At 41.0% G+C, this 13,348-nt stretch overlaps 1 protein-coding gene across 2 annotated transcripts in view; it reads left to right on the top strand.

Moving 5' to 3' along the window:
• The window catches only part of PRCP (prolylcarboxypeptidase), an 81,349-nt gene extending 78,608 nt beyond the window's left edge, over positions 1-2,741 (top strand). The window contains exon 9 of one of the 2 annotated variants that reach the window (XM_028832587.2): positions 1,986-2,741. In XM_028832587.2, the coding sequence (XP_028688420.2) occupies positions 1,986-2,202 (217 nt within the window). In that variant the 3' untranslated portion in view covers positions 2,203-2,741. 2 annotated transcript variants of the gene reach the window in all.
• Positions 2,742-13,348: the final 10,607 nt, after the last annotated feature.

Genomic DNA, 13,348 nt, shown 5'->3' with positions numbered 1-13,348 from the left:
TGTTCTGTAAGTTATTTCAAGTGGTATGTGGATAAAGATATGCCAAGAGGTGCCATACAAGGGGAAAGTGATCTAATGTTTGCAATGGGCTGAGTACTTAGATCCAGGTATTTCAGTGCCAGTTTTTTCCCTTAGGAATCTGTTTCCATGAGATTAGGTAGATGAGAGGCAGACCTGAGACTGGAACCAAAGTGTGTCTGATCCCAAAGCTCATGCTTTTCTTACTCTGCAACACACAAGTTAAGAGAGTGTGAGCTCTCAGTCAAAAATAAAAAGATACATAACTCTAGTTAAAAAATGAGCAAAGATATGACTGGGCATTTTCCCAAAGAAGATATAAAAATGGCCAATCAGCACATAAGATGTTTAAACACCATCAGTCTCTTGGGAAATGCAAATTAAAACCATAGTGAAATATCGTTTAATACTTACTAGCCTAGGATGTCTAAAATAGACAGATAATAATAAGTGTTGAAGATGTAGAGAAAGTGGAACCCTCAAATGTTGCCACTGGGAATATAAAATGGTGTAGCCCCTTTGGAAAGTAGTCTGGCAGCTAATCAATAGGCTGTTACCATATGTCCTAGAAATTCCTAAGTATATGCCTAAGAGAAGTGAAATCATACATCCACACAAAAACTTGTATGTGAATGTTCAAAGGAGCAATACTCATTAGCCAAAAAGTGCAAACAATACAAATGTGCATCAAATGATGAAGAGATAAGTAAAATATGATGTATTCGTACAATGAAATATTATTTGGCAATAAAAAGGAACACGTACTGATTCATGCCGCAACATGGGTGAAACTTGAAAACATTACACTGGGTGAAAGAGACCTGTTGCAAAAGACCACCTACTATTTAATTCCATTTGTACGAAATGTCCAGAATAGGCAAATCTATAGATTCAGAAAATAGACTCATGGTTTCCTGGGGCTGAGAGCAAGGCAGGAAGGTGGGGAATGACTGCTAATGAGTATCGGTTTCTATTTGGGGTGATGAAAATGTTCTAAAATGGATTGTGGTGCTGGTTGCACAACTCTGAGTATACTAAAAACCATTGAATTGTGTATTTTAAATGGACAAATTCTGTGGTAGATGAATTATATCTCAACAAAACTATTCAGAAATATTATTAGGGATGCTGTCTGTGGTTGTATTGGATTTTTTACTCAGTTAAACTAAATACTCAGTTTTAGTGACTGATTATCTTTACATTATTCTGAATTGTGTTGTGTGAACTAGTCGAGACTAATAACCTAGTAGCATTTCCTTAACTTTAAAGCTAATGTAAAATGAAGATTTTTGTGTAATGCCCAAATTTTTGGATTCCAGATCCCGGTGACATTTTTCAGATCTACTATCCTGTTTCCCAAAGTACTGTACTGTATTGGATAAAAAATGCAGCCTCCTCCTTTCCTCCCTCCCTCCCTCCCTTTCTTCTTTCCTCCCTCCCTCCCTCCCTTTCTTTTTTCCTCCCTTTCTCCCTTCCTCCCTTCCTTAAGAAAATGGGGTTTCACCATGTTCCCCAGGCTAGCTGGGCTCAAGTGATTCACCATCTTGGCCTCCAAAGAGCAAAGATTACAGACATGAGCCACTGTGCCCGGCCTGTTATCTCCATTTTACAGATGAGGAAACTGAGTCAGGTAACTTGCATTATATAACTTTTGAATGATGAAATCAGGATTGAAATTCAGGTTTCTAAATTTCATATCCCAGTACAATCTAGGTTGATTTATGGGAACACCTCCTTCAATCATCTCTGGTTCCTTTTTTTTTTTTTTTGCACCTGGTTGCAGGAATATTGCAAAACTCCAGTATGAATCATCTCTCCATATGATAAATTAGGTCCTCAGATCAAATCCCCCAGGTTACAAGTTTATAATTTTAAGTGGTAAACATATAATAGGTTTCTCCTAGCTTATCTGCGTGTCAGTATGAAAAACTAACACCTTTATTTTTTCTTCTGTTTTTTACTTGCAGCAATGGTGAACTAGACCCCTGGTCAGGAGGTGGAGTAACTAAGGATATCACAGACACTCTGGTTGCAGTCACCATCTCAGAGGGGGCCCACCACTTAGATCTGCGCGCCAAGAATGCCTTAGATCCCACGTCTGTGCTGTTAGCCCGTGCCTTGGAAGTCAGACATATGAAGAATTGGATCAGAGATTTCTATGACCGTGCAGGAAAGCAGCACTGAGAAACTTTTGATTGTTTTCAGTTTCTTCTTTTATGTTCTCACCACCACATTCCCATTCACTTTGGTTTTCTACGTGTAATTACCTTCTCTTGTGTATCATTAGATTTGATGGGCCAAGGTTGAGATAGAATAGAGGGTGATGACGGTAAGAGCAACTGTCCCATGAATGTGATTTCCTGGGTTCTCACTGTCTTTGCACCATGTCTAGGAAGAATCTTCTTGATAACTCTCCCACACCATCAGTGGCCTTCATAACTGGAGCAGAGCTCCTGATTGCTTTTCATAAGAGGGAGAGTTACTTTCTTTGTATCTCTGCAAGCAGAGATTTCTTTTGGGCTTTGAGGTTGAAGTCTCTTTAGCCCATTTGTAAGTCCCCATCCCTACCCTACACAAAGTAAAAGCAGAAGATAGATTAAAAAATGATGTAATTGCAGCTGGTAGGATGTCTGGTGCCAATCCAGGAAGTGAGAGCCATTTCTTTTGTACTGGATTTAATGACTTTGAACTGTGCTGTAAATAAAGAATACAGCTGGACCTTATACCTGTGTGTTGCTTCTGAAGCTCACTCCGGCTCCGGCTGTTGGGAATGCTGTGTGCACTGGGCTTAGCTGGTTTTGGAAAGTCCTTTAATTTTTTCTCTTCCACTTGGCAGCTTTTCTTAGTTCTGGGATGTTGGCCACTGTGGTACTGCCAGTAAGAAATCTGGCCTTTTTCTGCTCCATTTCTCTTTGTTTCTAAGGTCAGTTTTGTGGTAATTTGGTTGAATTCTGCCAGTTTAGGAAAATGACTCTGTTTTGTCTTTTTAAATCTGAGCAAGCTTTATGCTGTAGTCACTAATTATATTTCAGTAAGAAGCCTTTAAAAATTGATGAATCAGCTGTTCCCAAAGTAGAATATAGTAATATTTAGCTTTTAAATTTTTTAAATTTTATTTTCTGATAGTTGTTACTGCTGTCATTAAAACCAGAAGTGTTAGACACTAACAGGCAGGTGCACGAGAACTTTTCTGTATGACTCCCAAAAGACAAGCTGACTAATTCATGCAGGCAGCATATTTGACATTAATAAATGGCCAAGCCATTCCTATTTCCAAGGGGTTGGCTTCTTTCAAGCAGTTCTTACACTGAGACCTTTCTTCAGAAGGGCTTTTCTAGGATAACAAATAGGGTTGGATCAAAACCTTTCAGGGACACAGAGAGACAGAGAGACTAACAGTTTCTACTCTGTTGAAAGATTTCTTCCTCCTTGTTTCTTTTCATTTTCTCTCAATAATTTTTTTTTCTTCACACTGCCTTGGGAACATTTTCTGCTTTTAAAAAACTGTACCTTGAGCTTGATCATTTTTAAGGCACTTTTTTTTTTTTTTTTTTTTTTTTAAGTACAGATACAGAGTTCGTTCTTGGGATGGAAGGCTGAAATATTTCCTTTACTTTCCCTGGCATCTGGGAGATACAGGAAAATCTTTGCCTTATTTTGGAAGGCTTTAGTTCTCATTGTAATGAGTTGTCTATCAAAGCATTTGGTTACCATTTTTGTTTCAGCATCAGAGAACAATCTCTTTGGGTGGGAATTTAAGGGCCAAAACAATACTGGGTTTTTTTCTTTGTCAACTAAGAAATTATATAATGCAGGGTTTATGGGCTTAATAGAGGATATTCTTACAATTTATTTTACAATTTTAGGGTTTTTTCCTTGTGTCAAATCTTTAAAATACTTTGCCATTTTATTTAATATTGATTGTTTAGATGAGTTACATTATTCTGAAGAAACAAACTGCAAAAAATAGAATTTTTTGGCAAGCATAATTGTATCCTATTACTGTACGCATTTTAGGGATATAGATGGCAGCCTTAATTGAAGTGAGTACAGTTATAATATGCTAAAGTTTAATTTTAAAATGAAAAAGAATTGGAGTGTCAGATAAGCCTCATTATTTAAAGCATCCCTCTAATAAAACTGCACTTTTTACCGACAGGGAAAGAGAGACGTGGAGACTTGAGTGCTTTCTATTTTTATTTTTTTCAGCTCCCAAGAGCTTAGAAAGAATTTCTCCTAAAGAAATTTAGGAAAACCTTCTTAGGGAATCTGTAGCCCCAAGAGGTTATCCAGAGGAGCCAGTGTCTAAGCCAGCATTGTAGAGGGCGAAGGCCCCTGAGATATCCAGTTCAACTGCATCATTTTGTAAGGGATAGAATTGTAGCCTAGAGAGAAGGAACTTGTCTAAGGCCTCACAACTCCTTTTTGGCAAAATTGCGACAGAACTGGGGCTCCTTTTTGGCAGATTTTGTTTGTTTGCTTCATTTTACTCGTACAGTTTTATTTTTGTTTGGATTCAAGCAACAAAAGCCCACAAAACCAGCTTAAGGAAAAGAAATTTTTTGAAACTGCAAGATCAGCTCCAGGACTTGGGTTACTAGGAATCATGGGGAACTAGAACTGGGGTCTGGAAGGTCGTTAAAAATCAGTACTGCTGTGTTCTGTTTCACTTTCAACAGAGGTGACCTGTTGTCAGACTGGTTTGGATTTGTTCGTCAGATGTCTACAGTTTGGTAGGCAGTCTAAAGCGTGCATCAGAATTACCCAAAAGGGCTTGTAAAAATGCTGATTCCTGAGCCCCATCCCAGAGTTTCTAACATGTCTTGGGATGGATCTTGGGAAGTTGCATTTCTAACGAGTTCCCAGGTGATGCTGGAGCATCCCACTTTGAGAGCCCCTAGTTGAAAGAATCCGGAATTTGAATTTGAATTCAGTTCATCTCACTTCTGTCATCCTGCCTGACTCATTTGAGTGTGGGAGCCCTGCCTAGTGCATCTCTTCCCATGACTGCTTTATTCTCCCCCTACAGACCAGCTTCCTTTTCTGTACTCACAAGGCCCATAAGGACTTCTTAGAATGGTGTCCTCAACCCCCTGAGGGAGCAGTGCTTCACAAATGCACAACTCTCAGGTGGTTAGGGAAGGACAGGGCCATGAAAACATGGTTACAAAAGTGTACTTCTTAGGACTGGGGAAGCAGTTCAGGCAACTCAATCACACGACATCTATCACACAGTGTTTCTTGGAGCACAGGTGTCCAACAAAATGCCAATAACTTGTGTAGTAGAAAGACCTATACCCATAGTTGAACAAGTGTGGAAAATAATGGGACAAATGAAGTTGAATAGTTGCTTTGTTTATCTGTAAATAGTATGTGACTCTCTGAAATGGTGATGAGAATACAACTCTTTCTTTTCTTTTTTTTTTGGAGACGGAGTCTCGCTCTGTTGCCCAAGCTGGAGTGCAGTGGTGTGATCTCTGCTCACTGCAAGCTGCGCCTCCCGGGTTCACGCCATTCTCCTGCCTCAGCCCCCAGAGTAGCTGGGACTGCAGGCACCCGCCACCACGCCCGGCTAATTTATTATTATTTTTTTTAGTACAGACGTGGTTTCACCATGTTAGCAAGGATGGTCTCGATCTCCTGACCTCGTGATCCACCCGCCTCAGCCTCCCAAAGTGTTGGGATTATAGGCGTGAGCCACTGTGCCTGGCCAACTTTTTCTGTTCTTAACAGAGCATCTCCTAGGCATAAGGCATTGGTCTAAAACCTGAAAAATACAATGGCAAAAAAGCAAACACAGCACCTAATTTAATAAGGTTTATGTTCTGGTGGGAGAAAGACACAAAATGTCAATTATACAGTGAATTGGTACAACTATAAATGTTATGAAGAGTTGAGGCTATTAGGACATTAATTGCAATTTAATAGGAAAATAGAGATTAATTGCTAAATGTTCTAATCTAATGGCCTCGACTCGTCATAACACTAAATGTTAAATGTTTAGCATTTAACAATGTGAGGTAGTCTGGGGGAATAGCAGTGTCTTTTTGATATGCTACATTTTAACTGTGATCTAAATGATGAATGGGAACTATACTAGGAAGAGGAGTGCAGAAAATGACATGTCCAAAAGCCCTGAGTGTAGCATATTCAAGAAACTTGAAGAAGGCCACTGCAATGGGAAGGCAAACAACCACAGAGAATGTAACGTAAGATGAATATGAAGACATGGGCAGGGGGAATGCTCATTCAAGTAGAATTATACAGATGCAAAACCTTTGATGGGCTTTAATCGGGGGAGTGACATGAACAGATTTTCATTTAAAAGGACTACTCTGGCTATAGAGTAGAGTATGCATTGTAGGGTATAAGCAAGTAAGGTAGGAGACCCCAGTCACAGTTGTCAAGTTAAGAGAAGAAGGTAGGTTTGACTAGAGTGGTAGAGATGGAGACGAGGAGAAGTGGAAAAATTGGAGAAAGATTTAGTAAGTCAATGGAATTTGACTCAGTCTGTGCTGGAGAGTCATGGTGAGTAGATGGCAATCAAAGCATGGGCTCAAGGAGCTGGTGTTTGGGAAACATACTTCAGGAGCTCATTGTGTAGTGTCCTTACCCTGATACTTTTAAAAGAAATACCCAAACATCCTAACTCCTCTACATATGACTCCACTGATCCAAGACACCACTTGAGCCCCACTACAGCCTTTCCTTAAATTAATTCTCTGGACTCATTTCCCATTTTTACTGCCACCCTTCACTTTCCTAATAACCCTGCACTATGGCTATATCAAACTCATCGTTCTGAAATACTGCTCTTCTGTTTAAAATTCCTTTCTCAGCACTAACCTCCAATATGTTTTTTACTGGTAAACTGCTGTGCATCATTTAAAGCCCAGAACAATTTGATTACCTTCCCTCTGAAGTCTTTCCCAGCTTTCCTAAAGGAAGTAATTCCTTGTCTGTGCTCTCAAAGAACCAGGTTTACACTTAGTGTGTGAGCCTGAATGTAAACTCCACCAAGGTGGGGATTGTCTGTCTTCTTTTGTAGCACTGTAAACAGTACCTGACCACCTCTAATTTGGTATACATATCCTAAGTTATAAGACTTTGCTTAGTGTTCTCACCCTGTTTTTAGGAAAGCCAAGCTCTCTGAAGACAAGGACTATGTCTTATTCCTTCTAATAATCAGCATCTAGCACAGGTCCTGGCAGCCAGGACTCAGTAGGCCCTCCATACATTTATATTTAATGAATACATTTTAGGGCAGAAAGGTCAAGATTTCTGTTGATCTCTTTGTATAGCCATGTACCTTTCAGAGCTCTGATGTGCCTATGTGACCTCGTGCCCTTGGCTTCCCTGGATTTTGGAAAGGGGGTCTCCAGCACTTAGTACCTCTGGAACTTGGACTTTCTGATTTACCCTCAGTTGAACTTCATGTGCCCAGCTCCCTCTTCCACTCTATCAAGCAGGAACTCTCTGTCAAGGTAGTTGCATGTAATTTTGCCTTGATGTTAGGTGGGAACAGAACATTGAACACAGCCATTCAAGGAGTCAAAGAACGAGTTGGGGCTCGGCATGGTAGCTTACACCTATAACCCCAGCACTTTGGAAGGCTGAGGCGGGAGGATCATTTGAGCCCAGGAGTTCCAGACCAGCCTGGGCAATATCGTGTATTGCCTTGCAAAAAATTTCTTTAAAAAAATTAGTTGAGCATGGTGGTGCATGCCTGTAGTCCCAGCTACCCAAGAGGCTGAAGTGGGAGGATCACTTGAGTCTGGGAGGTCAAGGCTGCTGTGGGCCACGATCATGCCACTGCACTCCAGCCTGGGTGACAGAGAGAGACCCTGTCTCAAAAAAAAAAAAAAAAAAAAGGATGCGGGGGGATTGGTGTCAATAAACTTTGCTACCTTTAATAATGGGAATGGAAAGATAGAATCTTCCAACAGCAGACCTGGAAAGCAATCTTGGGATCATTTAGCTCTATGTGTTTGTTTAATGTGGCTAACATCTTTAATAAGAAACTCAAATGTGAAAGTTACTTGCCCAAGGTTGAGGTATTGCTTCTCACAAGAGGGCATTAGCTGCAGGGGTTTGCCCACAGACCCTGGCCTAAACAACGGATGAATAAAAAGTACATTGACACACAGATATTCTTTTTTGCCAGTCCTGCTGAGTGTCCGACTGCCTGCACACCAAGAGAGGTTTGTCACTATGGCTGGCCTGAGCAGTTTGCACTCCAGGCATTTATTTAGTTTACAATTAACAACAGAAGCTTTGAGTCCACACACTTGTGGATAATTAACATGGTTAAGAGAGTAGTTCTACGCATGATTAAAGCTCAGGTACCGCAGTTTAAAGTACATACCATTAGGGGGAAATATTCCTGGTAGACCTCCCCCTGGAGAGGGCCATCTGGCTGAAAGGTTAGTTAATGGAGGTAGGGTAAACAGACTTAACTGGGGAAGCCTCTATTGTCCATAGTATTTACCCTATGACCTAATGCTCTAAGGTAAGAACCGGCTGCCTTCAGCCTGTTCAACTATTAGAAGCTATGTAACCTTTCGGCCTTCCAAAAAGGATTGTGACTATTCCCTATAACTTTCCCTAATATTTCCCTTTAATATTTCTGCCACCATCCTGAGTGAATCCCAACACAAGATCATACAGCTCAACATGTTTATTATTCATTTATTTTTGTCACACCTTGTTCTGAAAGGATTTCAGGTGATCTAAAGATACACATTGAGGCTGGGCATGGTGGCTCACACCTGTAATCCCAGCACTTTGGGAGGCTGAGGCAGGAGGATCATGAGGTCAGGAGATCAAGACCATTCTGGCTCACATGGTGAAGCCCCATCTCTACTAAAAATACAAAAAATTAAGCAGGCATAGTGGCATGTGCCTGTAGTCCCAGCTACTCGGGAGGCTGAGGCAGGAGAATTGCTTGAACCTTGGAGGTGGAGGTCGCAGTGAGCCGAGATCGCGCCACTGCACTCCAGCCTGGGTGACAGAGCAAGACTCCATCTAATATATATATATATATATATACACACATTGAACACAGCACAAGTGGGACATAAGAGATTTAAAAGGGTTAGAGATGTAAAATGGATCTAGGAATGGAAACCATAAAGCGGGATTTAGCAATTGGATTCCACAGAATGCTATTAAGGCCAGATGTTAGCAGGTGTTACATAAAAAAGGGATACCATGAGCAAAAGTATTTGAACGTGGAACATGTTTGAAACAAGTTTAAACAGATTATCTTTATTACCAAATCTCTCAAACCTTTAATACGCTGTAAACATTGTGAATCAATAAAAAACTTTCCAAAACTAAGGTTTTTTTTCCCAAAACTTATTTGATCCCTTTTTCATGTAACATTTCATGCATTGTGAATCAACAAGAATGTGACATTTCTCAAATTTATTTGATCTGAAACTCCTTTTTAAATGCAACATTTGAGAAACTAGTGCTCTGTTGAACACGTGTTGGGAAATACTGCCATGGAAGTCTATATATTTTCTGAAGATGAGGGCTAAGAAAATCTGGCTCTAAGCTTTCTAGCAGAAAACAAAAATGAAAGCAGTTTACTCTATGCAGCAGATAAAAACAGACCAATTAATCTGCAGAAGTCCATGCAGGAACTTACTGGAAGGACCTCAGAAATGGGAAAAGTATGAGTGAGTGATCTAATCTCTCTTCATATATTTATAGATTTCATTGTCTTCATACTTGTACAACCTTTCAGTGTAGATGAAAGTCATAACACCAGAGTATAACAATTATTTTACAGTGAACAAAGGAACTATATTACAGGTATATACATTTTTGCTAATCTGATTTAATTTAGAAATAGACTGTAGTTTTTGGAGAAACATTTGCAGCCAAAATTTTGCTAAATAAATGTCTCTTGGCCAGTTTAAATGTCTTAGTAGATAGTTGAACAGGGGAAGGAATAATGTGTGGTAACACAAATGAAGTAGATTTGAAAATGAGCTCAGACACCAAATATACTCTCATCCTACTTGGCTTAGAGGTGAACTAGGCTCCTCAGCCTTGGGAGGCAGAGTCAAGACAAGCAACCAGGAGGTTCTTCCAATACAGAGAGGTTGGCATCTGTTACTAAATTACCTCTGTTCATTTGGGGGAGTGGTGTTAACTGTTATCTGTGTTTTGTAACTCCTAAAATGTAGAGGTACAAAGGAAGGTTAAAAAAAACCATCCATCAATAACTCCAAGATACTAAACTCTAAATGAAGCTGTGTGCTAAGGAGATATAGGATAATAGAAGCAAGATGGCCGAATAGGAACAGCTCCAGTCTCCAGCTCCCAGCGCCAGTGACACAGAATACGGGTGATTTCTGCATTTTCAACTGAGGTACCAGGTTCCTCTCACTATGGAGTGCCAGACAATCAGTGCTGGTCAGCTGCTGCAGCCCGACCAGAGAGAGCTGAAGCAGGGCGAGGCATCACCTCACCTGGGAAGTGCAAGGGGGAAGGGAATCCCTTTACCTAGCCAGGGGAACTGAGACACACAACACCTGGAAAATCGGGTAACTCCCACCCCAATACTGCACTTTACCAATGGTCTTAGCAAATGGCACACCAGGAGATTATATCCCACACCTGGCTGGGAGGGTCCCACGCCAGCGGAGCCTCCCTCATTGCTAGCACAGCAGTCTGCCATCTAACGGCAAGGCAGCAGCGAGGCTGGGGGAGGGGCACCCACCATTGCTGAGGCTTAAGTAGGTAAACAAAGCCGCTGGGAAGCTTGAACTGGGTGGAGCCCACAGCAGCTCAAGGAGGCCTGCCTGTCTCTGTAGACTCCACCTCTGGGGACAGGGCACAGCTAAACAAACAAACAAAAAAAGCAGCAGAAACCTCTGCAGATGCAAACGACCCTGTCTGACAGCTTTGAAGAGAGCAGTGGATCTCCCAACATGGAGGTTGAGATCTGAGAAGGGACAGACTGCCTGCTCAACTGGGTCCCTGACCCCTAAGTAGCCTAACTGGGAGACATCCCCCACTAGGGGCGGACCGACACCCCACACCTCACATGGCAGGGTACACCCTTGAGACGAAGCTTCCAAAGCAAGAATCAGACAGGTACACTTGCTGTTCAGAAATATTCTATCTTCGGCAGCCTCTGCTGCTGACACCCAGGCAAACAGGGTCTGGAGTGGACCTCAAGCAATCTCCAACAGACCTACAGCTGAGGGTCCTGACTGTTAGAAGGAAAACTAACAAACAGGAAGGACACCCACACCAAAACCCCATCAGTACGTCACCATCATCAAAGACCAAAGGCAGATAAAACCACAAAGATGGGGAAAAAGCAGGGCAGAAAAGCTGGAAATTCAAAAAAAAAGAGCGCATCTCCCCCTCCAAAGGAACGCAACTCATCGCCAGCAATGGATCAAAGCTGGACGGAGAATGACTTTGATGAGTTGAGAGAAGAAGGCTTCAGTCCATCAAACTTCTCAGAGCTAAAGGAGGAATTACATACCCAGCGCAAAGAAACTAAAAATCTTGAAAAAAGAATGGAAGAATGGATAACTAGAATAATCAATGCAGAGAAGGCCATAAACGAACTGACAGAGGTTAAAACCATGACACGAGAAATACGTGACAAATGCGCAAGCTTCAGTAACTGACTCAATCAACTGGAAGAAAGAATATCAGCGATTGAGGATCAAACGAATGAAATGAAGCGAGAAGAGAAGTCTAAAGAAAAAAGAGGAAAAAGAAATGAACAAAGCTTTCAAGAAGTATGGGATTATGTGAAAAGACCAAATCTACGTCTGATTGGGGTGCCTGAAAGTGACGGGGAAAATGGAACCAAGTTGGAAAACACTTTTCAGGATATCATCCAGGAGAACTTCCCCAACCTAGTAAGGCAGGCCAACATTCAAATTCAGGAAATACAGAGAATGCCACAAAGATACTCCTCGAGAAGAGCAACTCCAAGACACATAATTGTCAGACATATAATTGTCATATTCACCAAAGTTGAAATGAAGGAAAAACTGTTAAGGGCAGCCTGAGAGAAAGGTTGGGTTACCCACAAAGGGAAGCCCATCAGACTAACAGCAGATCTCTCGGCAGAAACTCTACAAGCCAGAAGAGACTGGGGGCCAATATTCAACATTCTTAAAGAAAAGACTTTTCAACCCAGAATTTCATATCCAGCCAAACTAAGTTTTATAAGTGAAGGAGAAATAAAATCCTTTACAGATAAGCAAATGCTTAGAGATTTTGTCACCACCAGGCCTGCCTTACAAGAGACCCTGAAGGAAGCACTAAACATGGAAAGGAACAACCGGTACCAGCCATTGCAAAAGCATGCCAAAATGTAAAGACCATCGAGGCTAGGAAGAAACTGCGTCAACTAACGAGCAAAATAACCAGTTAATATCATAATGACAGGATCAAGTTCACACATAACAATATTAATCTTAAATGTAAATGGACTAAATGGTCCAATTAAAAGACACAGACTGGCAAACTGGATAAAGAGTCAAGACCATCAGTTTGCTGTATTCAGGAGACCCATCTCATATGCAGAGACACACATAGGCTCAAAATAAAGGGATGGAGGAAGATCTACCAAGCAAATGGAAAACAAAAAAAAGCAGGCGTTGCAATCCTAGTCTCTGATAAAACAGACTTTAAACCATCAAAGATCAAAAGAGACAAAGAAGGCCATTACATAATGGTAAAGGGATCAATTCATCAGGAAGAGCTAACTATCCTAAATATATATGCACCCAATACAGGAGCACCCAGATTCATAAAGCAAGTCTTTAGAGACTTACAAAGAGACTTAGACTCCCATACAATAATAACGGGAGACTTCAACACCCCACTGTCAAAATTAGACAGATCAATGAGACAGAAAGTTAACAAGGATATCCAGGAATTGAACTCATCTCTGCAGCAAGCAGACCTAACAGACATCTACAGAACTCTCCACCCCAAATCAACAGAATATACATTCTTCTCAGCACCACATCACACTTATTCCAAAATTGACCACATAATTGGAAGTAAAGCACTCGTTAGCAAATGTACAAGAACAGAAATTATAACAAACTGTCTCTCAGACCACAGTGCAATCAAACTAGAACTCAGGACTAAGAAACTCAATCAAAACCGCTCAACTACATGGAAACTGAACAACCTGCTCCTGAATGACTACTGGGTACATAACGAAATGAAGGCAGAAATAAAGATGTTCTTTGAAACCAATGAGAACAAAGATACAACATACTAGAATTTCTGGGACACATTTAAAGCAGTGTGTAGAGGGAAATTTATAGCACTAAAT

This window comes from Macaca mulatta, chromosome 14 (genome assembly GCF_049350105.2).
Source record: "Macaca mulatta isolate MMU2019108-1 chromosome 14, T2T-MMU8v2.0, whole genome shotgun sequence".
NCBI classification, from domain to species: domain Eukaryota; kingdom Metazoa; phylum Chordata; class Mammalia; order Primates; family Cercopithecidae; genus Macaca; species Macaca mulatta.
Note: the sequence above shows the minus strand (reverse complement) of the source record. Positions and strands in the feature narration are given on the sequence as shown.